At 42.3% G+C, this 27308-nt stretch overlaps 2 protein-coding genes across 4 annotated transcripts in view; both read right to left on the reverse strand.

Annotated features, from left to right (window-relative positions):
* ppp3cca (protein phosphatase 3, catalytic subunit, gamma isozyme, a) overlaps positions 1-10397 on the reverse strand; it is a 39521-nt gene extending 29124 nt beyond the window's left edge. For 2 of the 3 annotated variants that reach the window (XM_083783170.1, XM_083783169.1), the window contains exons 1-2: positions 9707-10397; positions 4612-4809 (exon numbers count right to left, since the gene is read on the reverse strand). In XM_083783170.1, coding sequence (XP_083639296.1) covers positions 4612-4809; positions 9707-9767 — 259 coding nt within the window. In that variant the 5' untranslated portion in view covers positions 9768-10397. The remainder of the gene's footprint in view (positions 1-4611; positions 4810-9706) is intronic. The other variant, XM_083783171.1, reaches the window with a different exon arrangement.
* An 845-nt stretch (positions 10398-11242) lies between these two features.
* Positions 11243-26913, reverse strand: vps37ba (VPS37B subunit of ESCRT-I a). The gene is made up of 4 exons (XM_083783951.1): positions 26748-26913; positions 20051-20222; positions 14747-14829; positions 11243-14262 (listed from the first exon to the last, which is right to left on the reverse strand). Exons 1-4 carry the CDS (start codon positions 26850-26852, stop codon positions 13759-13761), a joined length of 864 nt encoding a protein of 287 aa, XP_083640077.1. The 5' UTR covers positions 26853-26913; the 3' UTR covers positions 11243-13758.
* Between the last annotated feature and the right edge of the window lie 395 nt (positions 26914-27308).

Genomic DNA, 27308 nt, shown 5'->3' on the forward strand with positions numbered 1-27308 from the left:
TTAAACATCTGAAAATACATATTAACATGAATCCAATATATTAATAGAGAGATATATCATTGGAAACAAGCAAACAAAAAACTTGAATTTACACAACCCCCTGATGATGGTGCTAAGTCTATGAAGCTACTGTATTTATGACCCCAGGCCCAGGCGGGTCATACCAAAGACTCCCTGCTTGGCACTCAGCATCAAGGGTTGGATTGGGGGTAAGTCCCTGCGACATACTAGCGTCATGTCCAGGGGGTGTACTTGTACATCAAGCTGCCTCACGCTACAGAAACAGGACATGGGCTCCTGCCCTATGGGCCTCATGGCTCGGCAAGGCTTACTTACTTAATCTGCAACAACATTTTATACAACACATGTATAGGGGTCTCTGCTTCATCTCTCTCTCTCTCTCAGCTAAGGGGTCCTTGGCCTGAAGAATATTGAAGACCCCTGGTCTAGAGAATGTAGTATATTGTTGCTGTCAGGAGGAATCCACTTAACTCCATTTGAGGTTTTTGCATAAATCAGTGCTATTGAACGCGTGAATCTCGTTTGCGTCCGAGCATAGACATGGTAATGGTAACGCCCCGCCTGCCTGTTATTGGCCTACCGATACTGCCCGTCTTGACTGTCCTCCGAGGTGGATATAGCTATGCTGGATAGTCTGATGCGAGGTTACTCCGTGGTGGGAAATAATACCTACTACTACTTACTACATAAGTAGTACGGTATCATACAAGATAACTATAACTTGTACGTTTTATTTTTGTAGAAGAGGCAAATTAATATTGTTTATGCCGTTTGCTTTGATGGAATAATTGATTGAACAGGCCCGCCGTAATATGATTTGGGTGAGTTCTAAAATAAGGTGTTGATTATTGTGTAATTTGTTTGTATGTAAACTTGAAACATTATTGTACTATAAAAAGGTCAATTTTCCCTTCATCTTTATCCTTTTTAGTGTAATAGTATTAGTTTACTATAATTACGATAACACTAACACTTTATTTAGAACACACCCAAATCAAATCATAGTACAATGTACAATCAAAGCAAACGGCATAAACAATATTGGTTTGCCTCTTCTACAAAAATAAAACATACAAGTTAGTTACAAACAAGGCTGCATTCTGTCGCGCTTGCCAAGCTGTCATTCTCTTGTATTATATATTTCTCAATCTCAACGCGGAGTGACCTTGTGTCTCGGAGGACAGTCAAGACGGCCAGTGTCGATAGGCCAATCACAGTCAGGCGGGGCGTTACCATGCCCAGTTATGCTTGGACGCAAACAAGATTCACGCCTATTATTGAACACCCTTTACGTCTGTTGCCCCCACACACACTTTAGTATCATTGGCACAAGGACATACCGTTTACCTCTCGTCAGAAGCGTTTACATGGCGGGAGCGACGCAGTACAAAGTCACAAAAGCTTTTCTCGTTTCAGCAGATTGTGTTAACTCCATTGGACCCTCAAACTGTCTGCTAAAGCAACCAACTCCACCACCTCTCCCCCTCTCATGCAAGTAATTGACAATATATATATAGTCACAACACCAACTTTGATGAGGCAGTATTGCTTTGTTTTCAAAATTTCAAAAGGTTTTCTTAATTTCCTGAAAGTTTTACATTTTGGAGTGGTTTCTTCCCAACAGCAAAGATATGCAGAAATGTACTGTATTTGAAATCCTGTCTGTAAAAAGAAGGCAGGCACTCTGGGGTGATGTTTGCAGGCGCAGCAAACATCACCCGCTCCACTTGAGTACTTTTGAGCTGAGGGTGTTGGGGGTAAAAACTCTGTGGTGGTTGGAGATGACCCAGTCCATTCTGCCACTCAAGTGGTTATACACCAAATGACCAGCTGTCAGAAGATGCAAACAGTGGTGCATTGGAAAAGTGCCCAGTGTTGGCACAGGGTTTACTCTCTACACTCAGGCTTGTCCTTTTAACCATGTCCTCTGAGAGAGAAGAACCATTACAGATGACATACTTATATGAGACATACGTATGAGAGAGAAAGTGAGAATTAAATAGTTAAGCCTTCTGGAGGTATAAATCGCAAAAGGAACGCTCTAGCTTTCAAAATCAAAGACCTTGATTTCATTATTACAGTCAATCAAATGCATGCCATAGTGAGGCAGAGTCCTGCAACGGGTCGGTTTTCTCATGCCAGCTAAATTGTCAATAAAGCCCTGGAATTGTAACATTTTATTGTGATAATCTGAGCAATGTTTCCGCCCAAAGAACGTCACTTAAGCACCGTGCGTGAGGCAGCAGCGCCAGCATGACACACTGACAGTCAGTCACAGAAACAAACATAAACGCGCATGCTGCTACTGAGACACACCCAAAAAATGACAACAAACTGAGGTTTCTCCTCAACAGTGGGGAGACAAGATAAATCCGTCACATGCCCAAGGAATCGACAGTGATGTCACATCACTGCCGATTCCTTCATAATGGCGTTCTGTTTCTGCTGCTGTGCTTCATGCTACTTCCTTGTTGCATAGCAGTGACATCACGGTCTAATCCTTGCTTCCTTATCGTAGCATTTCGTGTGGAGTTTTCTTATCACCAGGCTGCAGACTGTAGCCTATATTTTCGTTCGCGCTGATGAAACACCAAGGGATTATAATTTATAATGCCAACATTCAACACAAGATGTAAGCTAACCCAGGTAATGTTGGCCTAATGCGCCATTCTGTCTAAGTGTAAATAAAGTTAAAAAGATTAGCCTGAGTGATGACCATGTTTGAAACAGCCTTGGATCAAGACGGTCAACTCATCAGGCTAATCTTTTTTTATATCATCCTCCTCTCCTTGTTGATATATTATGCCAATATGCCATTTAGGTTGAAATCATGATATAACTTTATGTTGTGATAATAAGCAGGAGTAGCCTCAGTCATGAACTACATGTCTTCCATTCCGTGTGCAACACACTGCCGCCGCCCACCACCACCACCACCACACCACATGCGGTGTTGGATGAAATAAAGTCAAGTCCGCCAAAGCCGAGATTCTCGGGTTTGATGGTTTGTTATCGTTTAATCCATTTTTGATCCGATCGTAATGCTAGCTGATGTTGCTACCCGCATCAATACATAGTGGGACACTGGCCACGGCCATTTTGAACATGCGCGCGCATCCACTTCCAGTCTAAGCCCACCATTCACAGCTCTGTATCTCAGAAACGACATTGAGGGGGCCGTTTCTGATGAATACAAGGGTTTTTAACGGGCTGTAGCAGGCGGGCTGACACTCGCGGTTGCTTTTTCCACCACCGACCGACACAACATCATCCGTGCATGAGACCACACAGCAGTTTGTCATTGTAACATGTGATTACGGATATTTGGCTCTTCAAAGTAAGTGTTACGTACATAAAACCTTGGCAATACGCTATAGAGGGATTAATTAATGCTGGCGCGAATTGAGTTAATATCTGCCCAGTCTTTCTGTACCATTAACACATTTCCATGCCCTGGAAATGAACCTTCCGCAAAACCCAAATATGTTCTATATTCAGCATAGCCCATTGGAACCACCTCAAACTCACAACAATGAGAACTAAGAATTCATTCTTATTTTGAATTTCTGACGGGAAGAAAGTGTAAAAAGAACCACCGCTCATCTGCTGAAAAAACGTAAGAGAGGTGCTGGAGCCACAAAGGGAACATGAGAAAGGTCAGTAGACCGAATTGATTGTGCGCATATCTGAGTGTGCGGATCTTCCCTTAAAATATTTCTGACGGGAAGAAAGTAAAATGCTTACTTAAAACGAATGTCAAAACGACGAATGGACAAAATCAGTCAAGCTTTTCATACGGAAGGCTCTAGGCAGCTTGCTGCATTAAGGACATTTCAGTCAGACAACACCCAATAATACATTTTCCATGAAAGGCGAGTGCAGGACTAGCTCAATGACATACATGTATGCTCATGATTCATGGCACGCGCACACACACACACGCACACACACACACACACACACACACACACACACACACACACACACACACACAATGTAGGGGTGATTTATTTTCCTAGGCACTGGCTAAAACAAAGGTACAGTATGCTGCTGGCTTTAGCAGTGGGAATTTATATCGGCCATAATGTTGCCTTTTGCGATATTGATAGACATGTTCATATCGTGACAAGCAACTATACAATAACAATATATGTGACCAAATTTGACTGAGAGACTGCCATTGGATTTTTTTTGAATTTTAGTTTTTTCATGTTATATGAAAGCAGGGAATCATAGCTTCAAATTGACATATTGGTTGTTCAGTTTGACCCACCAGTTTTGGAGATATGGCATATATAGAGTAATGTCTTGCAGAAAACAGCGAGTTGAGAAAACGGGCTTGAAAGGTTCACTTCTGTGGTCTCTAACATTACATGTTTAAGCATTTATTTCATATTTACATTTGATTTCAGCTCTGACACTTATTTCAGACATGCTCTGCTCTAGTCTAGTATGTGAAGAGTATATGGTATTAACTCATTTTGAAAAAGGAAAAGGAAAGAAAAAGGTTTTCTCCTCAAATCTGGTCACATTCACTGGTTCAGTCCTAGCCCTTTGCCAAGCTATCCCCAAGCTGCTATTAAACCCTACCTGTGATGGGAGCGTCCACCTCCAGCATGCACTTTTCCTGGCGGAGGATGTTGGCCCCATCGTTGATTATCTTGAGGGCAACGTCTTCCTCTAGCCTGCCCTCCTTGACCAGGTGGTTACGGAGCACCTCTGGATTGGGCTTGCCATCCTCAAACAGCTCCTTTAAGGTAAGTTTTTGCTGGGGAGGGTATGGCACAGCTATGGGAAAAGAGGACATACACATATAAACAGCTCACATTATTACGGATAACAACTCAATCATAATTCTCTCATTTCAACCATTCCTTTTCCTCCATTATAATTGAATTGGCGTGTGGGGGGTTGTGGGGTTTTTATACTGTTTATGCATGCTTATTTAAGTGACAGTGGACATCACAATATATACATCCATGTACAGCATGTTGGGGGGGGGGGGGGGGGGGGGGGGTCTGTACAGAGATGAGCAAAGAAACTGATCAAAGTGGAGCAAGTGGGTCGTGCCACTCCTACGATAAGCATGCCTGGTCTCATAGTAAGACACGATGCATCATGTCTTGAACTCCTGAGTCTAACACACACTTAATTCTGAACTCATAGGCTGGCATTCAAATGTATCTGTAATCCGCAAAGTCTGGTTGTTAGTTCCTATTTCAGTTATGTTTATATCACTATTCACAAGTCAATCAAGGGGTACAATTTGATCTCATGGTCAAATCAAGGATGATGGAGTGGTTACGTTACGAGTGGAGAAGCAGGGAATCTCTGAGTGGGGAACAGCCTTGTGAGTGCGGACTGCAGGGCAGCATTTCCTCCTGCTCACAAGCTCTGCTCTGCACAGAGAGTGACACCAAAATTAAGTCGACGGGAGAGAAAAGTGTTCTCAGTGCTCACCTCAATTGAAAACCCCCTACCATTAATGTCCTTCCATGTTACCCGTACCTCAAGAATCCTTTTAGAGACACAAGCTACAAGAGGCTGCCATCTTAAAAACAATGGAGTGTGATCAAAACACATGGTGACAGAATTAAACCATGCAGTGCACAAGTTATACCACAAGACGAAGAGGTGAAAATTATATATGATAGGGCTTCTCTTTCCATCTCGTTTGGATCCATCAGCCATCAGATACCAGAGTGATGACTAGTGCACTGCAGAGTGGATGGGATTATGGAGTGGATGGGGCGGGTCTAAGCATACATTAATTGCGTTAACATTTTTCATCAAATTAATTTCACAAATTAACTCAGTTAACTCAGTTATTTTGACAGCCCTAATTTTCTGTCTGAACTACGTAGTTCATTCGTGAACTTGATAAATAATGTTTTTTTCACTATGACATCTGTTGCACGGAGTGAAGTAGAAAAATAAAGGGAGGTCTTTTTTACCCATTGTGACCACAGCAGCAGCAGCAGGTGCAGTAAGCCAATAATGATGCTAAAGCAGCACTATGTATATTTTGTGTAATGAATAAAAATGTAACTTACACAATTGTTGTGGATGTATTTTGTGACTGGCCTTAGGGCCAGGGCCATCCACACCAACAATAATAACTATAAAATGTATTATTTTAAATACATTTTACTGTTGCATTCTACTGGCTCACCTGCCAGTGAGGATCCCCCGCCTCAGTCTACTCCTCATGTTAAATATTACCAGCTGACAGGTGCTTGCCCAGCAGTGACAAGGATCACCGTCCACACCCTGATTAACTCACAATAGATGCTTGGCAAGCTTGCTGCAATTGGATTTCAAAATTCTTCTAACTAAAGTGGATAGCGGAGTCCACTCTAGTCTACATCACAAGATAACAAAAATAATATAAGCACAGCATAAGCACAGCAGTAGCGAACAATATCACAATATTGTTGGGAATAACTCTTTGGTGCAACAATGCTTTCAGTGCAACAGGAGATAAATGTTAGCATACTTATCAGTCAGTTTCACTAGCTTACTGCTCCTTCATTTTGTAGGGCAGCACAGATTGAGGCCTGACTTGCAATGGGAACCCAAAGCAACAGTTCCAACTTCCTCTGTGATCAGGACAAGCTGTCATGCACCGACTAGTTGTGGTATAAATAAAACAGTAAGGCGCTCCTGGGGCCTACGAGGCGAGGCTAGAGAGAAGTAGTGCAGTAAGCTGAGGTACGAGCCTTAAGAACAGATTAGGCAAAGCCTCTATTAGCAGGTTCAGGGGCCATTTACTTAAAAGCCTTGACACACTGGAAGGCAAGCACCAGCGCAGTATATGATAAAATAGGCCTACCTTCTTCCAAAAAGACAGATGAAACGGAGAGAGAGAAAACATTAGGACAGCACATGAGTGAGAATGGACGGAAACTCACCTTTAACCACAATGCACGGTGTAATCATGGTTTAGAGAATCATTTTCTCAGCAACAGAAACTATAGTTGGCATTTGTGAACCTGTGTGTGTTTGGTATATAACTGACCAACTACCCCCACCAGAGGGGTCTGGCCAGAGCAGTTTCGAGTCAGCTTTCGCTTGCATGAGCAAAGGGCCAAGGCAGCAGATGTCTGGTCAAGCACAACATACAAAAACTGTTGCCACAAGCCTTGCTCAAATTAAGTAAATTGCACCTTGAATGAATTAATGAATTTAGTGTTAAAGGAAAAGAACACATCAGCAATTCCATGACACAACACACAATATAACAGAGGATAAAAAAATGTGATCCTGTAGACAGACCAACATACAAAAAGCGATCCAAAGTAATCAAATGAAAGAGTAAAATTGGCCACAGCGACCCTAAAGTTTGGTCCACCGTGTCTAATAAGCATTAATGTTTGATGGCTGCTCCTTAATGACAGACAAGCATCAGGGGCCAAAGCTGTGTGGCTGCACTGACACCCACGTTGCCTGTCTGGCATGACAACAAACACCCACAGAAACAAAGACAGTATTATCCATTAGGCTCCACGTTCGCTCCTGGACAGTAGTGCTCTGGATCATGATAATGAGCCGTTGTCTAGGATGTGTTCTCTTTTGCATCAAAGTCGACACAATGGGATAAGATTGAATTACAAAGAGATACAGATGGTGGTGGTGGTGGTGGTGGTGGTGGTGGTGGGGGTCGCTAGATGAATCATGATGAATTCCAATTGAGATTGCTCTAATTATCTTTGAATGCAGCCAATCACTCACCAGAAATGAACGTCCAGGACCAGGCCCCAGGCTCATGGGTCGTCTTGTCTACTTGTCTCATCTCTGTCAGTCAATCATATTATGTTTTGTGTGGCAGCGCCACCACACCACACATTTACCTTCTTGGGTCCTGCCCCTCTTTATTTTTTGTTGTTTGTTGCTGTTTCTTATAGACACATCAGGAACGGAATGGATAGATGGTTCAATTAAAATCAAAAGCCATCGTCCGACCTGATCCAAGTCATTGTGAAATGATCATGTATGGCCAATGAGAAACCCATTATTCATTGGCCATACATCATTTCACAATAGTGTGGCCAGGCCTTGACTTTCAGTTTTTACAGAGCTGGGAGAGGACTTTACAGCTCAGACCTTACAACTTACATGTATCTTAGCCCATCAAGACCGATTCTCCAAATGCCTTTTAAAATCAGTAGTTCTCACACTTCACTTCCAAGATTAAAAGATAAATAAAAAATTGCAGATGCACAAGCTCGCAGGGCTGCAAGCTGTGAGCTTATATCTGCTATTTTTGAATAGCCAAAACGAAAATCTAGTAAAAAGACACGGATGCTTTCCCGGTTTTAATGGGTTAAACTTGGCTAGATGGCCAGCTAGGTGGCGTTGGATGGGATGAAACACTTTTTTTTAACCCATTCTGAACGGGCACCCATTTTGGTGTTAGCATCATGTCATGCTTTAGCTATTTAAAAATAGCAGATCTACAAGCTCATATCGCGCCACCGAGTGGCGCGATACGAGCTTGTAGGTCTGCTATTTTTGAAAATAATCGAAGAACGAGTTGACATTTTTAGAATCTGATCTCAGGTCAGAATGGGTTCATCAGACCAGTGTGTGTCCGGCGGAAACCTCGTATGAATCTGATCTCAGGTCAGAATGGGTTAAAGAGCTGTCACTCCTGTTTTTTTATGGCCCTTCTCTCTCTCTCATTGCCAAAGCAATAATCTGTCTCTCTCTGCTGGGCCTTGGGCACATTGCTTGGGAGATTCTTTCCACAATTAACTCACCCACTCCCTACTGGCACACAGTTAAGCATTCCAATTCCGTTCCAGGGCACATCTCTCACTTGTTTAGTCCTTGCTCGATGCTACTGGCCTTCTACAGGGGAGGAAGATGATAGTGTGTTGGCAACGGCATGGACAGTGAGGGTCTTCCCTAGGGTCAACCTTGGCGTGGCTGGACTGCCCCATTTTATCCTGGACAGTGGACACATACTCACAGGAGATCCCTGTCTGTCTGTGAGTTCCTGTCTTGACTTGAGAGTAACAATAGTGGTAACAATAACGACAACACTGTGGAGAATCACAGCAAGCAGCAGCGATGCTGACCCAACACAATGTTAAAAATCCGAGTAGATGATAGGAATTCCAGTCAGTTTTAAGGAATACAGGTACTGTCCTACAGGTCCACAGAAGTGCAGATGGTGGGTCAAAACAGAACAATAATTTACTTTGGTCTGGATTATATTGACACATTGCTCCAATATCATCCACTGTGTGAGAGTTGACAATATTACACTTTTTGATTTCCCCCCAGATTCATTCACCTTTGTTCTCAAACACGCAGCATTTTCTCCTAATGACAGCATGCAGTTTTGTCATCACATAAGCATCCCTTAACAGGCTTGACTGAAAGACAAACCATTAGGGGAAGCCCCGAGGGTTTATCTCTGTTGGAGTAATAACAGCTCAACCGCAGATTTAATGGCTCACTCTTCATAAATGACCAACTGCCACATTTCCGTAAAACGAATAGAATAAGCCTATTAAATCAAACACTACTTAACTGCTTATTTTTCCCCCAAATAAACAAGTTTAGTTCATGTTATCTCAAACGCCACAGGTAGTTTTCAATTAATATGCAAATCTAGCTAGTGTGCATGCAGTGTCAAGTCAAACTGGATGCTAGTGTGCACAAAATGTTCATTACTCACCTTTTATCAACCGCTCTGTGGTCGACTGTTTTTCTTGTTTGTCTTTGTCTTTCCCTGACATGTTGGCTTCGTCGGAAGACTAGATTTATATCAGAATATTGTTCAATGAGCTTGCTCGCTGGCTAGTGGCTAGCACATCAATTTGGCCGTCTATCCCGTCGCTGTCACCTGTCTTTTGAAATAACCAACAGTAAGGTTGGCCAACCAACGAGCAGCCTGCCGTTGGCTGGATCAACTATCAGGTTATCAACCTTGTTGCAACATTTACGTCGGTAACAATTAAGAACAAGGGGCCTCAAATCAATGAGGTGAAATTAAAAACGCGTACAAAAGAAGTGAAAAGGAGAAAAAAGAAAAACATTCCATAAATAAGATCCACCAATTTGCAGTGAGGTGGTCGCCAGGTGCATCAACCTGGATATTGACGGTGAGCAGCTAACGGTATAGCAGCTAATCCGATTTCTTACTCTTTCTCAGCTAGTTAGCCAGCTAGCGAAGAGGCTAGCAGGCTAACATTAGCAGTCAAATTGGGAGACAACCGCAACCGAATTCTGGCGTCTCATTTTCTATCTGCTGCTCAGTTACATGAAAAAATAAGAAACGCATCCAATTCCCCGATACCACTTGGTTTGCATGAATCGACAACTTCTCCTCCACTGTTAACAGAGCGTCTTGACCGTATCCCCTCGGATTAAACTCTAATCTGACAGGAGGGGAAGCGCAGAGGCGGATTTCCTACAACATGGTGGAGCCGATGTGACGTAGCTATGGAAACGTAACACGTGTAGATGATTTGGGGTGCATTCAACATAACACTCGTTTGTATGGATTTATGGTATGTACTCGCGGAGTCGCGTTGCTTGCAATGCAAAGCCACCTTCTCATCAGATGTGATAGCAACTTGATGCAATTGCCTGCTTCTCCGCAAATGTCTGCACATGAAGGAAATAAATCCACTTGTTGCTTTTTGTGGGGTAGGTTTTAGTTTACAACATAACAAGCAATACTTAAATCACTGTACATAACACCCCACGACCACTAGGTGCCTCTCTTGTATCACAATAAAAGGATCCCTGGCTATAAAAGACAAACATTATACTTGCCCTCTATAACTAAAATAAAATAATTAAATATTTGTACTCATTTCATAAATAGAGAATCTTTCACTCAATAGGAACTCAATATGTTGCACCACTCAAACGTAATACCTACTACTAAGGTTAATATGAGCATCAAAGCAATATTTTAAATACTTTTTACTAGCACGTGCATTCCATATCTTCCATAGGACTAGACCACACATGGACATATCAACTTGCGATAGGAGCAGCTCCTATTGAGTGAAAGATTCTCCATTTATGAAAGAAATAAAATATTTAAGGTGATTTTATTTTAGTCATAGAGTGCAAGTATAATGTTTGAATGTATTTGTCTTATTAGCCAGGGATCCTTTTAAGAAAGCTTGTCGCCATAGATGTAAAAAGTCATACATCAGCCATCTGAAGGTGCCCTCAATAAAAGGAGGAAAAGAGAAAATAAAACTACAAAAACGTAGGTTTTATTTATTGAATTTTGAAAATAGCCTTAACTCCACTTAAACATTCATTATATGTAAATTCCTACATTACACTGAAAATTTCACCAACCACATATAAAACCAGGAATACAGAGGTTCGACCTAGGTTCAGCTCAAAACCTAAACAAGTGTTGAAGGGGTATCTCCAAATTTAACATTGAGAGCAAAGGCCATGCACACAATAAGTGTTAGTTGTTAGAAATGCTGGTTTATTGACATGGATCATTTTTACTTATGCAGGCTTGTATATATTTATTTATTTACTTGCCAACAAAGCAGTCTTTGCTCAGTCTGTGGTTCTCTTACGACAAGAATGGAAGAAAACCACAAGCACCAGTAGGCATACATCCTGACATCTAACTGGCACATATGTTCTACAGCAGCACTCAACTCTGGCTTCCAGCCAAATGCAAATCCAGGCTTTCAGGACATGAGAAAAGTCGAACTTCAAAAGCTTTTTATAACTTCTGGCATCTTGTCAAATCAACTGCTGTGGGAAGGGAAAAGACCTAATGTTGAGTTACTGCCAGGAGGGAATGTGGGTGTATGAGGGATTGGAGTGTCCTCAATCTGGGTGGTGTGGAGGGAAGGGCATTAGTTTGCGGGAGCTGGGGGGGTGGTCTCCAGAGCCATCAGATCAAGTCAGCGTGCTGTATACACATGAACAGAGAGACCTGGATTATAGTCAGGATTCCTGTCCACGACAGTGTGATCAACTTCAGTTTCAAGTGTAGTTTCATGGCTCTTCAACAGTGCAGACAGTAGTCACAGAATAGTGATCTTTTCCCCCATATCGCACCAGTCAGATTTAAACTAGAACCACCCAATCTAAGAGACACTTTACTATTTTTGTGAGATTTGACTGGCATCATGTATAGTTTACAAACGCTATTGAATAGGAATACCAGCCTGTTCCACTTTTATGGTGGCTTAATATGAAGATTATTAGCTCCACATTACTAATGTGGGGCCCATCAATATGTTACAAACAATATCTACTTCACAAGCCGATATGATGGGAAAATAAAGTCTAATCAAATGTCACACTTGTATTTTATAAAAGGGATTATGGCAGAAAATAAGTGACATTGGAAAGTCTTTGGTGCAGAGCCATTATGATAGGAAAGGTAAAAGCTTGTTCAAAGAGATTTGTTGGCATAAATACCGGTATATCCCAGTTCGACGTTCAAGACAATGGACATCATAAAAGGAGTGTTTGCATTACAACAGGAACCTGTGACAAAACAACACAGAATACATGTACTAGAGTATATGGCTATACATCAAAGATCCTTCATTTTTAGGCAAGGCTCTGACGGATGGTATATACTTAGTTATGCGCCAGTATCAAGCACAGAAAATAGAAGATCTACTATATCACACATCACACTATGACGCATTGTGGCCTTGTAGATCTGGTATTTTCTGTGAGCGACATGGTGCGCAAGCAAGTATAACTCAACCTTAAGGCCTGTTCTTCTGTTGCGTATTTATTGGAGTGCTTCTACACCACTCCCCCCTCCTTCAACACCCAAGCTGTGCTTTCTTCTTCCATATCTGCCTTGAGATAAGGACCAGGAGCAATGTTTGGTCCTCTTGAATGAGGCAAAACTGCACACTCTTTAACTCGTCCAATAGAGGAGATGCTCTTTCAAAAGCCTTCGTGTACACAGAACAATGTTAATCAGTCTATCCTGGAAAAGCATTAATATAACCCCATTAGTACACTATTGTAATTTAATTTTAAATATTTCTATGTACCTTTTGGACCCCCCTGTCACAAAACAAAGAAAAAACACCACAGATGCAGTTTTGCCACAACATAATCTGGGAGATGATATTTGTTCAAAACTCAATCAAAACTGCACAGTAATTTAGGTCTCTTTGTTTGCATATATTTTACCAGTCAGTTACTAAGCTCCAACTGGAAAAATAAAATTCAACTCTTTTGAAGGACTGAAGTCTTCATTTGACAGCATAGTCACAGGAGCATGTATTGTACTGGTGTAAAGAGGGAGATGATAGACTGATATTGAGGGGCATGCACAGCCAAGGGCGCTGCCCAATGACAAAAGAAAGTGCTAAGAAGTTAATCTAGTGTGAGATGCCAAGTCCCAGGCCAGTGTTCCATTGACGGACACCTGGTTCACTACAGCCTATTGTTAGCCCCTTCCACCAAAGGGATTCAGGCCAGCAGAGTCAGACTGGGTCGAAGTCAGGTCCTTATGTTAGAAGATGGAGTATTTTGTGGCAAGAAATAAGGAACAAGAATCCAGAGAGATCTGATCTGTTTCACTGAACATGACCAGACCAGCCGGTGTTAAACGTCGGGCTCTCTTGTGTATTGCGTGACGTGCCATATTCCTTTGAAAAGCTCACACGTGGATGATAGTATCCAGGAGTTCCAGAGGTGTTCTGGTGGGTCTCAAGAGTCCACGATACACGCTGCCTCCTCTGAACAGCCACCCGTTTCTTTTTACTGCATGATAAAGCCAGGCTGTGGAGCTATGCGTGGCGGGGGCCTTTGTGGCAGAGCAGGGGGGTACTGAGACAGGAATGGATTGGGATAGCCAGAACTGACGTTGGGGAACTGCTGTCCTGCTCTGGGAGGGATTGGTGGGTAAGGAGTAGCCGCGTAAAAGATTGGAGGCTGGGGCTCCGACGCTGAAGTTGTAGTAAATGGAGGTGGGCTTGGGACAGGCTGCGATGGAGGAAGCGGGGGTTTCCTCCGGGGATGAGGGATGGGAGAATTGCCACCACCGGATATCTCCGGGAGGAGGGGTAAAGGCCGGGAGATTGCGTCCTGCGGGCGGGCACTGCTAGAGGGAGGGGCCTGGGGGAGCCGCTGGCCTTTTAGCACCATCTCCTGCAGCTTTTCAATCTTCACCCGCCGCAAGTGGGCCAGATTCCTATTGCTCTGGTAGGCATCAATGAACGTGTCCAGGGTCACATCACCATCAAGGAAGGAGTCTGCCATGTTCTGTGGACAGAGATAGGGTGGAAAAGGATTTAGAAACAAATAAAGGAAGCAATTGTTTAAATACATTTACAGAAGTACCGCTTCGCAGTTGTATGCTTCTGCCAAAGAGTTGATGTTTACATTGTTGTCTGTCCAGAATCATAATTTGTATATACATTGTGTAGAGAAGAATACAAATGTCAAATGTGACCTTGCCCTTTGACCACCTACTTGTAATCATTTCATCTCTGAGTCCAAGTGGACGATTGATATCACGTTAACAAGGTTAGGACGGACAGACAGACTTTGGAAGCGAATCTTAGATTCTGTTCATCAGATGACTCAGATATGTTTACTCAAAGTCAACATGGAAGGAACAACAAGGAAGCTCTAACACGCTGTGAATAATGCAGGCCTCTGTAATACATAAACCACATTTCAGTCAGGTATGGGCTTACTGATGCGACATGTGACGTGCAGTGGAAGATGGCAGAACAGTTCTTACCTCTGTCTCTTCTTCTATTTTGGCTCCCTCTGCCTGCAGTAGAGCCAGTAGAATATCCAGGGAAGTGTTTCCTGACTTGTGGTCTGTGAAGGGACAAGACAGAAAATGTATACACATTTTATAACGGCCTAAATTACGAAGTATCTAATCCTACTTTCAGGACCACAATGGAAACAAGCCCCTAGGTCTATTTTTCAAAAAATAAAAACTTAGTACAAGTGTTGGTATCTGTGCATTACTTGATGATGCAAAGCTAGTTTGTCTGTACAGTTGCCATTGCTGGCATAGTAGTTAAGGTATAGTATCTGCTCTCAGAACAGAATTAATTCATCTAAAAGAAAAAAGGTCACTACTCTTCAACAGTGCACAGACAGTAGTCACAGAATAGTGATCCTTTCCCCCCCCCCCATATGTAGTCAGTAGTAATGGAATAGAAATTAACTTGTTTTACTTTAAAGAAACAGACAGACTAACGTAAAATCGGTTTAAGTCAAACCTTTACTTTATAATCACTTGCCAAAAATAACTGATTTCATGTTTCATTATAGTCGTAAATGTGTGTTTACCGTGTGCTTGTGAGGCCCCATTGAGTCAACTAGACCTGTACGTGCCCGTCGGCCACCGGCCTACTTGAGAACGATGCAACTTGGGAACCTAATAATACCCGTTGTCAACTTGTCATAGCACCCGTTTTAACTATTTGTCTGTGTCCCTTTTGTACCGATACTGTATATGGAGATCTCTGTATCTGTTTGTCTGCATGTGCCCGAAGAGTGCAAACTGACTGTGAAAAGTGTAGTGGTTAAGTACTCAATTTGCAGGTGTGGGGTTGCCATGGCAATCAATTGGCAGAGGCTGGGAATTGCACAGGTGAGGGGCCTTAGGCTGATTAGGCCCACTGGCAGAGTCTGAGCAGAGCCTTTTGTGGCTCGATACCGGGCACTGCACTCCCTGTGGGGGTGTGGAACGTGTGTGTCTGTATTTGGTTTTGTATTCCTAAGCAGCAATGGGCACACGCAAAAAAGAGAGAGATGGGGGACAGGAGAGGCAGAGGGAGAGGACAGAGTTGAGAAGTGAGAACATCTTGGTAGGGAACGTGACTGATGTTGATTGGACCAAGGCCGATTTAGACTGCAGTCATATCAAGTCAAATCTGATTAAAATCTGATTTTGTTTCTCAAATCAGATTTCTTTGGCCCGACCATGCACACTACCGTTTGCAAGTGACCAGATCCGATCTGTGCGTTCAAACGGAATTTAACAACTCAACCCAAAGCCGCCCTGTGTCGTGTTAGAGATAGCTCTTGATAACAAATGGTCAGAATCAGCTTTTGTTGTGTTCGCTTATGTGCTAAAAGAGTGACTTTGAGAGCTGTTTGGCAATGTTTGGCTGTTTGGCAATGGAAGTCAATGAGAGCCTATTTTTATTTCTAATATTTACTATTAAACTGCACAACGGAGCGAATTCATGGAATGGACTAGTTTGCTCACAACAAGGTAAGGAAACAAACAAACTCTTTCTGAGGTCCACACATGCTACAGCAAATATATGTATTAACGCTGCTTAACCATTTTGACCAGCATTGAAAGTGTGACCAGGATCCTTACCTAGTAACCGTCGCTAACATAGTATTGGCCAAGAACGGGCTTGGGTGGGACTTAGCGAACAGCTAATTGGTCCTAGTGTAGTGATGGCAACTATCATTCATTTCTTTCCTGTGCACTAAAATGAGAAGTTCCAAAGAATCTGTTCACAGTTCAGTGCTTCAAGTTCCGCCATCATGTAGTTCAGTCCAATGACGAACGTCTCTCTTCAGCCCGTCAAAATGTAGCATTTTGCAACAGACTGAACCTTGCGTCACCTGTCTTTCCACACAAATGAACTATGCGAAGAATGATAACTTTGAGGAGGGACTGAGTTCGTTCCTGCTCACCAAAAAAATCGAATCACTTCAAACTAATGACTTGCAAATGACCCAACACTAGTCCAGCGGTGTGACAAGATTAGCTGTCCACATAAGACACGTTGGCCTGGCGAAGACATCTATTGTACATTAGGGATGGGTCCGATTAATCGATTAATCGATTCTCGTTGATAGGACCCGAAATCGATTATGAAAATTAATAATCGATAATCGTTTTTTTTTTTTTTTTTTTTTTTTTTTATGAAAATCTGTTGGAAAGGCAATATTGTCATCCAAACAGGACAGGGCTATAGGCCTACCAAAGTGTGCCTGGGATGTGTCTGTGTAGCTGCATGAGAGGAGTGTGAGTGGAGATTGATTCCAATCAATATACAGGTTTGGAGGATTTAGCAGGTGTTGGGAATTTACCTAATCAGGCCTAGGCTGGGGTTGCTATGGTGATCAATTGGATCAACAGTGGTCCAGGGACCACCAGTGGTCCCATTTAAAAGATGGAGTTAGTAACCAAATGGACCCTTATTAACTCTCAAGAGTTACAATTATTGTTAATCAACTACATCAGGGGCTCCCAAACTTTTTTGACTTAGGTACCCCTTGGGGGGAAGATTTTTTTTATTTGTAGGGTTCATTAAAAAAAAAAAAAAAAAAAAAAAAAAAGTTAAAAAAAAATCCCCCCCCCCCAAAAAAAACGATTAATCGATTAATCGTTAATATTGAATTATACAAATCGATTTTCATTTTGGACACATTTACACATCCCTATTGTACATAGGCTGTGGGCTCTTGGCAGATTACCAGCCACTACTGGAGCCTTGTTGTATATTCAAATCAATCATCAGGACGACATTAACCAGAGGTCTCAGTGCTGGACTTTCATAGTGCCAAACATTACTGATTGTAAATTGAATGGACCTACAAATGGCCCGAGACTCTACTTTTGGCATAATGCCTCTTTCCAGGGTAAATTTCTCTGCAAGTCCATATTGTATATGTCTCTCTCACACACACTCTTCCATAAGGCTGTAACAAATAACAAGACAAGCCTCTACAAGCAAATCAGCAGCCGCCCTTCTCCACACAGAGCAGTGATTCTGTGGCTCAAAGCAAAGAGAATAAAGTCCCAGACTCCCAGCCCATCATGAGATGGCCATTTAGTAAATTAATCTACGTCATGCTCGACTGAGGAGAGGGGAGATTTGGCCTCCATAATGGCATTTCTCTCCAGCAATCTCTCCAATGTTCTGTCTCCGACTGCCTTTCACTCTTTGTCTGTGTGATGTCTTATTGCTCTCTCCATCTGTGTTGGATTGCCTTTGCCTTGTTTTCTCAATTCTTTTCTCTCCCTCTTCTCTAGGCCAGTCACCCCCCTCTCCCTCCCACCGGACACCGTTGTTTCACCCTCGCCTGCCCTGGTAGTACAATGACCCAGTGTGGGTACAGTCTTTGGGGGCAGGATGGTTGATGCCTGGTTATGGTGGGGGGTGGGGCACTGTCTGCCCTGCCACCCCCAGCCTCCACAACTTCAGACTGTGAGAGAAGTTACTATGATGCATGGACTATTCATTGCCGGGGACTGGCATACTGTAGTGTATGAGAGTCTTTCAAAGAGCCTTTATTGGCTCATAACCAGCTTTCAGTACAGGATGTCTTTACAACTTGGCTATGCACATGAATGTAATATGAACACATTTTAACAGGCCACAAAACTGAATAGGCATCTACTGTGTTGTACTCCAAAAGAATAATGAATAATATTAATAACATATGAATGTGAAGGAATCTAAGTTGAGTGGCCCAGGCTTTTCATACTGGTTCAAATGGTTGAGATGAAGTGAACAGTTGTGTCTGTCATCTGCCAGCCACACTCTGCTCACAGCAAATTCACAACTAGGACAGTGAGCAGGGTGTGTGTGTGTGTGTGTGTGTGTGTGTGTGTGTGTGTGTGTGTGTGTCTCAAACTGGGTAACCTATATTTGACAAAAGCCATCAACAACTTCATAAGTCCGGTAGCTGGAGCCATGACAAACAATGGCAGATTGTTTGAATGCTATTTTGAATTGGCTGCTTGGCAACCACTGCGTCAACCAAACTCATAAGTGTCACCGGTGCTTCATCTTACTCATACATGCTAGGGAATGCTGTAGATAGAACACTACAGAGCTATGCAAGTAAATGGTAAAACAACAGCCTCTCTGGCCCTGCTTTTCTGTGGTCCAAGCTGAATAAATCACCAACATCACTACAACATGAGCATCCTCCCTATATGAAGAATAGAGTATGGACAGTACCCTGCCCTTTCTACTTGTTTTGTTGCTCTGCCAGGCATTTCCAAAAGAATAGGGGTTAAAGTGGGGTGTCTTAACTGCAACATTGTCTCTGAGGACATGGGCATTTCTTATTTCACTGTAACCTAGACCTCTCCGTTTTCTTATGAGCAGTACTGTACTTCAGAGGAAATTTAATTCTGGAATCTGTTTAACACAGACTATCAGAGATCAGTTATAGGGACTGTCTTCCTGCAGAAACACGACCCAGCGCCTCCATCACTATGACTACAGCTTATAACGGGAAACCAGGGAACTGGAGAAACAGGTTGGGTTGGATGTGTGTCACACAGTGGAGGAGCAAACAAATGACAGAGGGAAGTTATTGCATAACAGCAGTATCCCATGACAGAATGAAACATTTCAAAAGCACAGACAGCGTGTCACTGTTGGCCTTTTGATGTCTGGTGAACTACTGACAGATAATCCGAGTTGTATTCCACCAAATGGAAGAGGAATTTGCCTTGTAATAATAGTATCGTTATATTAGGTGACGTAGAGTGCAGCGTTATGTGAACAGCTGTGGCTCTTTGAGATGACAACAAAAGACACGACAAACTGTTCCAAGCACAACATACAACATAAAAGATAATAATAGTGATAATACTGGATGTAATAAAAAAATACAAATAAAGTTGGCAATAGCTACAAACACTTTATACAAAATAAAGTTAGCAATAAATACAGGTAAAACTCCTTTACCACTGGGGAATGTGCAGAATATAGGGAGGGGGGATATGTTCTGACCTTGTTCAATCGTTTAACAAAGACCTAGGAGGTTGAAAGAAATGTGTAAAGTTTGTCCAATTATGTGTGTGTTTACATGGTGGTTTGTCATTTTGACATTTTCCAAATATTGTTTTGTAAGGCATTTTCTATGGAGACACTGGCAATTAGTCTGATTGAAATGTATACAACATTACAATTAGCTTTGCATCTAGAATTTAATGGAAGCGCACCAAGACAACCTATTAATTTAATTATTTATTATCCACTCACTCCTGAATGTTTTGCCTGCATAATACTTAAAGTTGAAATGTTCATTGGGTACATACCTAGGGTGGACTTGCGGAGCTGGTAGGCCTCAAATCTCTCTTGCAGACAGCCGTAGCACTTGGTGAGTTTGTCCTTCTTATGTTCGAGTCTGGGCTGCAGGGCCAGGTTCTCTTCAGCCAGGTTCCGGTTGCTAGCCAGAGTCATTTCCTTGGTCTGCTGGACCTCTTCCATCTAAAAACACAGTGTACAGGCTTGGTGTGATTGACTCTTGAGACGTGTGAACAGAAGATGTATCCCAACTATTGTGTTGTGTTGCCACAGCCCTTGACCAAGTTGCTGTAGAACCGCCTACAGTTTTGCCATTTTGATTGTACTGTCTCATGACAATAAAACAGGGTCTTGATACTCCATACCATTCGCTGGTAATAAAAAACAGCATATCATCATGAATGCAAAATCCTTATCATACCCATATTGGAACTACATATTAATTATGGGGCCTCTATACCAGTGGTTTCAGTTCAAAACCCAAACTAGTGAAAATAGCAGATCTGAAAGCATTGTGAGCTCGTAGATATATATTTTATCGTGACCGAAGGTCGCAGTTAACTATGGAATCGTGCATTTCCTGGTGCCCGGGTCACGTGACATCAGGGATGGAGAAGTGGAGACCCTGATGTCATAGTAAATTATTGGCCAACAGCAACAACACTACATCTGACCTCAAACCCTTAAATCTCCATATATGGATATATGTCAGAACCTGACCCTTCCCCATCCATCCTTCTTCTTCGATGTCTCCCTTTTGACTTAGTCCATTGTAATTTCAAACTCTAGACGGGCCTGCCCCAAAGTTATTAGTGCAGCCGTGCCCAGCAGCCGAAAATGAATGCCTCTTTTAGACGGAGACCATCTCCAGATAAAACGTCAAAGTCCCGTTGCGTTCTCATTTTTTATTGACCCTTTACACGATAATGCACACTTTATGAAAACGCTATAATGTCGCTAGGTGGCAGTAACGGGCTGTCAAATGGACCAGTCACCCACGTACAAGAAGAAGAACCCCTTCACGCAACCAAGGGCATGCAGGCAGAGCGCGCCACGGGATGGTTATATATTATTTTATAATACATTAGGCTACATAAACGCTTCCGCCGTGGCTGCCGCCTATCACAAAGCTTTTTATTTACATCATGGTTTTACATTCATCATCGCTGATGAGCAGCGCTTTGTAGGCGAGGAGGGAGGCTTGTTCAGGAACTCCATTATATCATAGATGGCTCTGCATTAATGTAATAAACATATATATATAAACACTGTGAGCCAACATGAGCCATGATGTCATAAGTTTTGCAGATTCACCGTTTTGCCCGTTTACACGGAGAAGGGATAAAACGGCGTTCTCAAAGATTTCCACTCTGGGAGGTGGTTTCATTCGTTGCGTTTTCACCTCCTGAAAACACCGTTCTCGTCTAAAAGGGACCACAGCAAACGATACTTTATTTTGCCGTTTTCTATGAACACCATTCTCGTGTAAAGACCACCTAAGGAAAATTAAGGCCCGGCCTCACCTGGGCCCTCATCAAACCCTGTACCCTCAAGAGAATGTCCCCACTACCACTCTTACCACACTCCATATACTGTATGGAGGTGACCTGTTCTGACATTCCAAATGTTGATCTGACCTCATCAAACCCTGTACACTCAAGAAAGATATGCTCCTTATGTGGCCAGTACAGAATTCATTCCATGTTGATCTGACCCCCCATGCCAAAACGCCAGCGTTCGCCCAGCAGTCTGCCGTCAACAAGGCAGATGCGTGGGGCAAGGTTGCGTGTGAAAAATGTTAGATTTGTTTTAATTGATGATTTTCTTATATTTTGAAATAATACTTTTGGGGGATATTTACTCGCGACCCATAGAAATCGATCTGCGACCCAAACATGGGTCCCGACACACTGTTTGGGAAGCGGTTTTCACTTCGGGGCTGTTACAAATGTGAAAAGTTACACACCATTTCCCCCGGAGCTTCCTCGTGTCAGCTGCAACCCAACTTCTGGCCGCTTGACGGCGGCGATCTTATAATAAAAGAAATAGGCCAATATGTGTTTTAGGCCTCCGATATGGAGGAGGCCTGAAACACATTACAGAACCAGACAAAAGGAATAAAATCATAGAATCTACTATAATCACATCACAGCAGCATCCATTTGGAGTGGCTCTAACGTTTTATTCCCCATTACTGCCATTCTTCAAATCCCACCTTCAGCAGCATCTGAGTGTAACTGGCCTTTCTTTGCGAATTATGCAAAAAAGGGTTATGCAACAGACTCAGAAATTCATGGAAGAAGTTTGTGGTAACTCACTGCAACCCTAAACTGCCCGAGCCAGAGTGATGTAGGCTCAGAGGAAGCTGTACCTCTTCAGGATGTTTCCTCATCTAAAAGTATATTAATTAACAATACTGGCCAACCCAATGACAGCTGCCTGTGAGAGTATAGAAAGCTGGGGCCCTTTATCTGAGCTATGATCCTTGTTTAAGTGGCTAAAGTTATAGAAGGAAAAAAGCATAGTGCTTTGAAACGACATCATGTTAAGATTCTCCTTTAAAAATATGTTTTTGCTCCATCTGTTATATTGTTGCCGTTCGGTAGAAACATTGTATGTTCAATCAAAACCGTTACTTTTCAGGATATGGATAAAATAACCTCCATGACAATTCAGTTATTTAGCAACAAGCTTTGTTAAACTTGTAATTCGTAAATATTTGTAAAACCCACATAGACTTAACCATTTTCACTTCGCAAAATGTTCAGAAATAGCCAAAGCTAGTAAATCTGCTATTTTCATCACTTTTGTGCAACAAGGCTATTCATTTACAAGAACAAAAACTGTTGAAAAATGGAGATAGAAGGGTTCTGCCCGACGGCAACAATATAATATAAATGGAATATGATTCCCTGATGTTTCCCCAGACCTCCCTAGTTTCTGGAACATCTGAACACTGTAATGTAGGTTTATTTTCAATTTCATGCATGTAGCACTATCAGCCAATGTGTGCATTCATAAGCCTTTTAACAAGACAACGAATGCCCTAACTGTTGACATTGTGTTAATTAATACAAATTAACACAATATACCTAATCTAATGTAGGCATACTGTATCGTACTGGGAAAATGAGGTGAGTCACTGGGGGGAAAAAGTACAGCAATCTATTCAAAAGGCACTGAAAACATAATATAACCAAATCTTCTGTGACTTCATTTATACGTAAAATTAAATATTCTGAATGGAATAGGTGGAAAAGGTCTAAAAAATACCACTGTGTGATGTGGGTCTCTGTGATGATAGAATAGGCTTAGACTAAAATAGAATAAAGAGGCCCTTGTGGGTTGGATTAAAAACAAGAAAACAACATTTGTGCAAGAGAGGCAGCTAAGTAGGTCTATTATCACTGTGTATAGCATCATCATATCCTGAAGTGTCCAGCTGTTGTACAACAAAAGCGGTTGATAATTAATTACCCATCTTTACTGACTCCAGTCCACCGTTTGCATCCCCTGCCATAATAGAACTTAAACATGATGTTCCTTATCTGCTGGGGGCCCCGCTGTGAAGTGTTGCAGCTGTAGGGCCAAAGTGTTGCGTATGTTTACTCAAAGTTTGTTAACTTTGTCTATCATATATGTACAGTTTAGCTTTATTTTTGTTTTGTGTGTGTGTTTTTTATATTTTAGTCATGACACCATGTTCATGACCAAAAACCTGTCAAGACAACAAGTCACACCTCCACGCAGCCTCCCCCTCTCCACAAGGAGGGGAAGTGCACTAAAGCATTATGGGCATTGTAGGAATTCAGCAATCTAGTCAAACCCTATTCAAACACAGACTTCATAATTTTTCTGGCCATAGGGTGCAAATTGCAATGCAAATTTCAAAATCTGCTACTGTTATCTATTACAAATACAATTAACATTGAGTGACTGCAGTTTCTTCTAGGGTTGGAAATGTCCCTTTAAGGAGTGTGTTATAGGGTGTGTATACTGTAGGTAGGAGATAATGGCATACCACCACAGAATCGTTGTGTTCATCAAACTAAGACCTGTTTAGCCACCCACACTTGCCTCATGAACACAGTACACACAGACAACAAGCCACAACATCAACAACCTAAAATTATACAATAGTGTCAACAGTGACTGTAGTGTACACTGTACAGCACTAAGTTATGACATCCATTTGAATGAAAACACTGGTGTTGTTCAGATTCATCACCCACACTATCTATGGCTATGACGTCCGGTCTTAGACAAAACTACTGGTTTAATGAGTGTTACTGTATTGTATGGGCCTTCCTGGGGTCTACGAGTCCCACGTAAAAGTTTCAGCGAGTATACCACAGGGAGCTCCCTCATGTTCCTGCTGTACAGTTAAGACGGCAGGTGCTTGAGTAGAGCAAAAAAGAATGCAAAATACAGCGCAGGCAGTGGCACCACCCAATAAACGTACGGTTTCTCTTTGTGACGATGTAGTCTGGAAAGTCCTGGTTTCCTGGGTGCATGTAAACGTACTGCCTGCTGTATGTGCATGTGGTCAGAGTCCAATCAGTTATGAAACAACTTAAGACCTTGGGACAGCAGGCGATACAGAAGGAGAACTCCCTGATCAAATAGAAAATGACCAGTAGTCTTAGTTCCCAGTGCTGGAGCTGAAAATAAATTGGCAACAGAAAATGCTGGTGGCCAAAGACAAATGGCACGTGTGCACGTTTTAACCCATTAGAACCAGGAAAGAATCTGGTAGATTTTAGCGTTGGCTATTCAAAAATAGCATATTTACAAGCTCATCTGCTATTTTCCCAACATTTCAAAAACATCTTTAATGTGTTTGGGGAGCCCTTGGCACAAAAATGTTTGAGAACTACTGATTTTGAAGGCATTTATTTTGTAGAACTAGTCTCAGGTCTTAATGGGTTAATACACTCCAGCTGCAAATGCATTCTCTCATGTCACTTGCTGTGAGTTACAAAACCAACTACCTTTGTTCCTGTGCAGTACTTTATGATAAAGCTTTCCCAGCTCCACCTCAAATTGAGGCGTTGCTTGGTCAATCTTCCAGTGTGTCTTTGCTATAAACTTATGACTAACTTAAGTCAACAAGTACAGAGATTCAGCTATCAGGCCTGCAGGCCTTTGCACAAGGAAAATAAAACTGTGAACTTCGTGAAGAGACACCAACAGGGACATGGAGAAAAAACAAAGCTGATGATTCACTGATGGAACCAGCGGATTCATGCAAATCATTACCACCACATGGTCGTACTTCTGTCGTACTTCTATTGATGTTTAAGTGTGTACCTGCCGCATTCCCTTGCAATCATCCTTAGGATCTCATCTTGTCAGGTACAACCGTACAGAATAAGGTGAGGTGACTGAGGTCCCATATTTTAAGCATGTTTCGGATGCTCTCATAACGAGTGAGTCACTGTAGATTGATTTAAACAGTAACAACTTAAGTAAATGTCTCTAGACTACCAGCACTACAACAGGACAGGTAATGAAGAATGCTAAGGTAAAACAGCAATCCCAAACAAAACATACATGGTGATGGTTATTGTCCTGTTCCTTAAGGCCAGACTGCACCAATGCAACTAGTTGCAACTAAACCATTGCATGCAACTACTTGCAACCATTACCCCCAATGGCAGTTGCAAGGAGTTGTATTGGTGTGGACTGTCCTTAAAATTGTAGCGACTAGTTGGCAGTTGCATTGTGTGTGTGGCCTGGCCTTTAAATCAAGCAAAAGTGATAGGTTAAAAGAAATAGAAGCTCAAGACAACATATGATATGAACATGGTCAGGTGCAGTGAAACAGGAAGTTAAGGGACAAGGATATCTGAATGAATTAATGCAATAATGTTATTTGCTACTTTGAGATCTGGATTTCCAGTTAATATTGATGGCAGAAATTGAAGGGAATGACTTTGCTTTCCTGGCAGAGTAGTACAGTCACTCCACCACTTGAGATCAGAAGGGCTGATAAGTGACAATTAAGCAACATTCGGTATTTTTAACTGAAGGGATGGAGAAGCTGGTGCATCGCAGGGAACAAACGGAAGAACAAATTCACCATGAAAGCTTTTTTGGATATACTTTTAACATGCCAAATATAAGACACAGCAAAGTCATTCTAATGACCTTAGGTAGTAATCTCCTCATGTGTGTGAATAACTGGCACTTATCAGGTGCAATAGTCTGTCGTCTGATAGTAGGCTAATGTGCAAAAAAAATAACCACCTGCAGTTCAGCGTTTTAAAGGTTTACAAAGTTCCAGACCTACAGCACAAGAGCAGGACCTGTACCGAGAACCTTTGCTAGAGTTTAAATAGTTTAAACAAAAAGCTGAAGACCAACAGTATGCAACACACTTCTATTTTATTAAGGATCTGTTCTGTACTCTCCTGTGAACTTGGACACAACAATGTCGCAGCCGTACTGTCTGAAACTGTTATTAACTTAAAAACAACGTTGCTGTGCGCTCCGTTCCAATTGAATTAAGTATAGTTTACAATTTCCCCGTTTTAGCTTCCCCGCATTTTCTTTTAATTATTGTTATCACTTATACTTGGGTGGCGGATGACATAATTTCCCGGGAGCATGTTAGCAAAGCATAACAAAGGGTTCGGGAGGGGAGAGAAAGAAAAAACAGTGACCGAGAAGTCAGAGCTAGCCCACCAAAGCGTCGTCCTTGCTTACCTCTTCCAATTCCTGGACGATTTTGTTGAGTTTGTCGTCGTCCTCTAACAATTCGTTGAGCTGCGTCATCGTGTACGCGCTAAACTTGTCCGAAAAATCTGACATTTTTTTAGCGATGTATGCTGTGTTTCTGTTTCGCCTCGACCCTGCTCCTCTTCTCACGCCTTCTTCCGTCTGACAGCTGACTTAGCTTCCTCTAACGGCCGGAAGCTGATTACAGGTCTACATTGGAGGAGGAGGGGACTCGCGTCGCGTCACCAGCAGCTTTCTGCTGCAGCACCTGTGGAAAGCCTGGTTTGGAACACACACACACACACACACACACACACTGACTGACACACACACACACACACACACACACACACACACACACACACACACACACACACACCACACACACACGGTAGCAGAGTGGCTCACACTGAGCCTCAGCCATAGAGGCCTCAGCCTGATGGCCTCAAAAGTCCCATTTTAAGTTTTCAGATGTATACAAAAAAATCACACCAGTGTGAACCGAGTGGTGCAACTCCCGTCTATTGGTTCTCTGTATCATTCCAATTT

Source organism: Protomyctophum parallelum, assembly GCF_964188405.1.
Source record: "Protomyctophum parallelum genome assembly, chromosome: 15".
Classification (NCBI taxonomy): domain Eukaryota; kingdom Metazoa; phylum Chordata; class Actinopteri; order Myctophiformes; family Myctophidae; genus Protomyctophum; species Protomyctophum parallelum.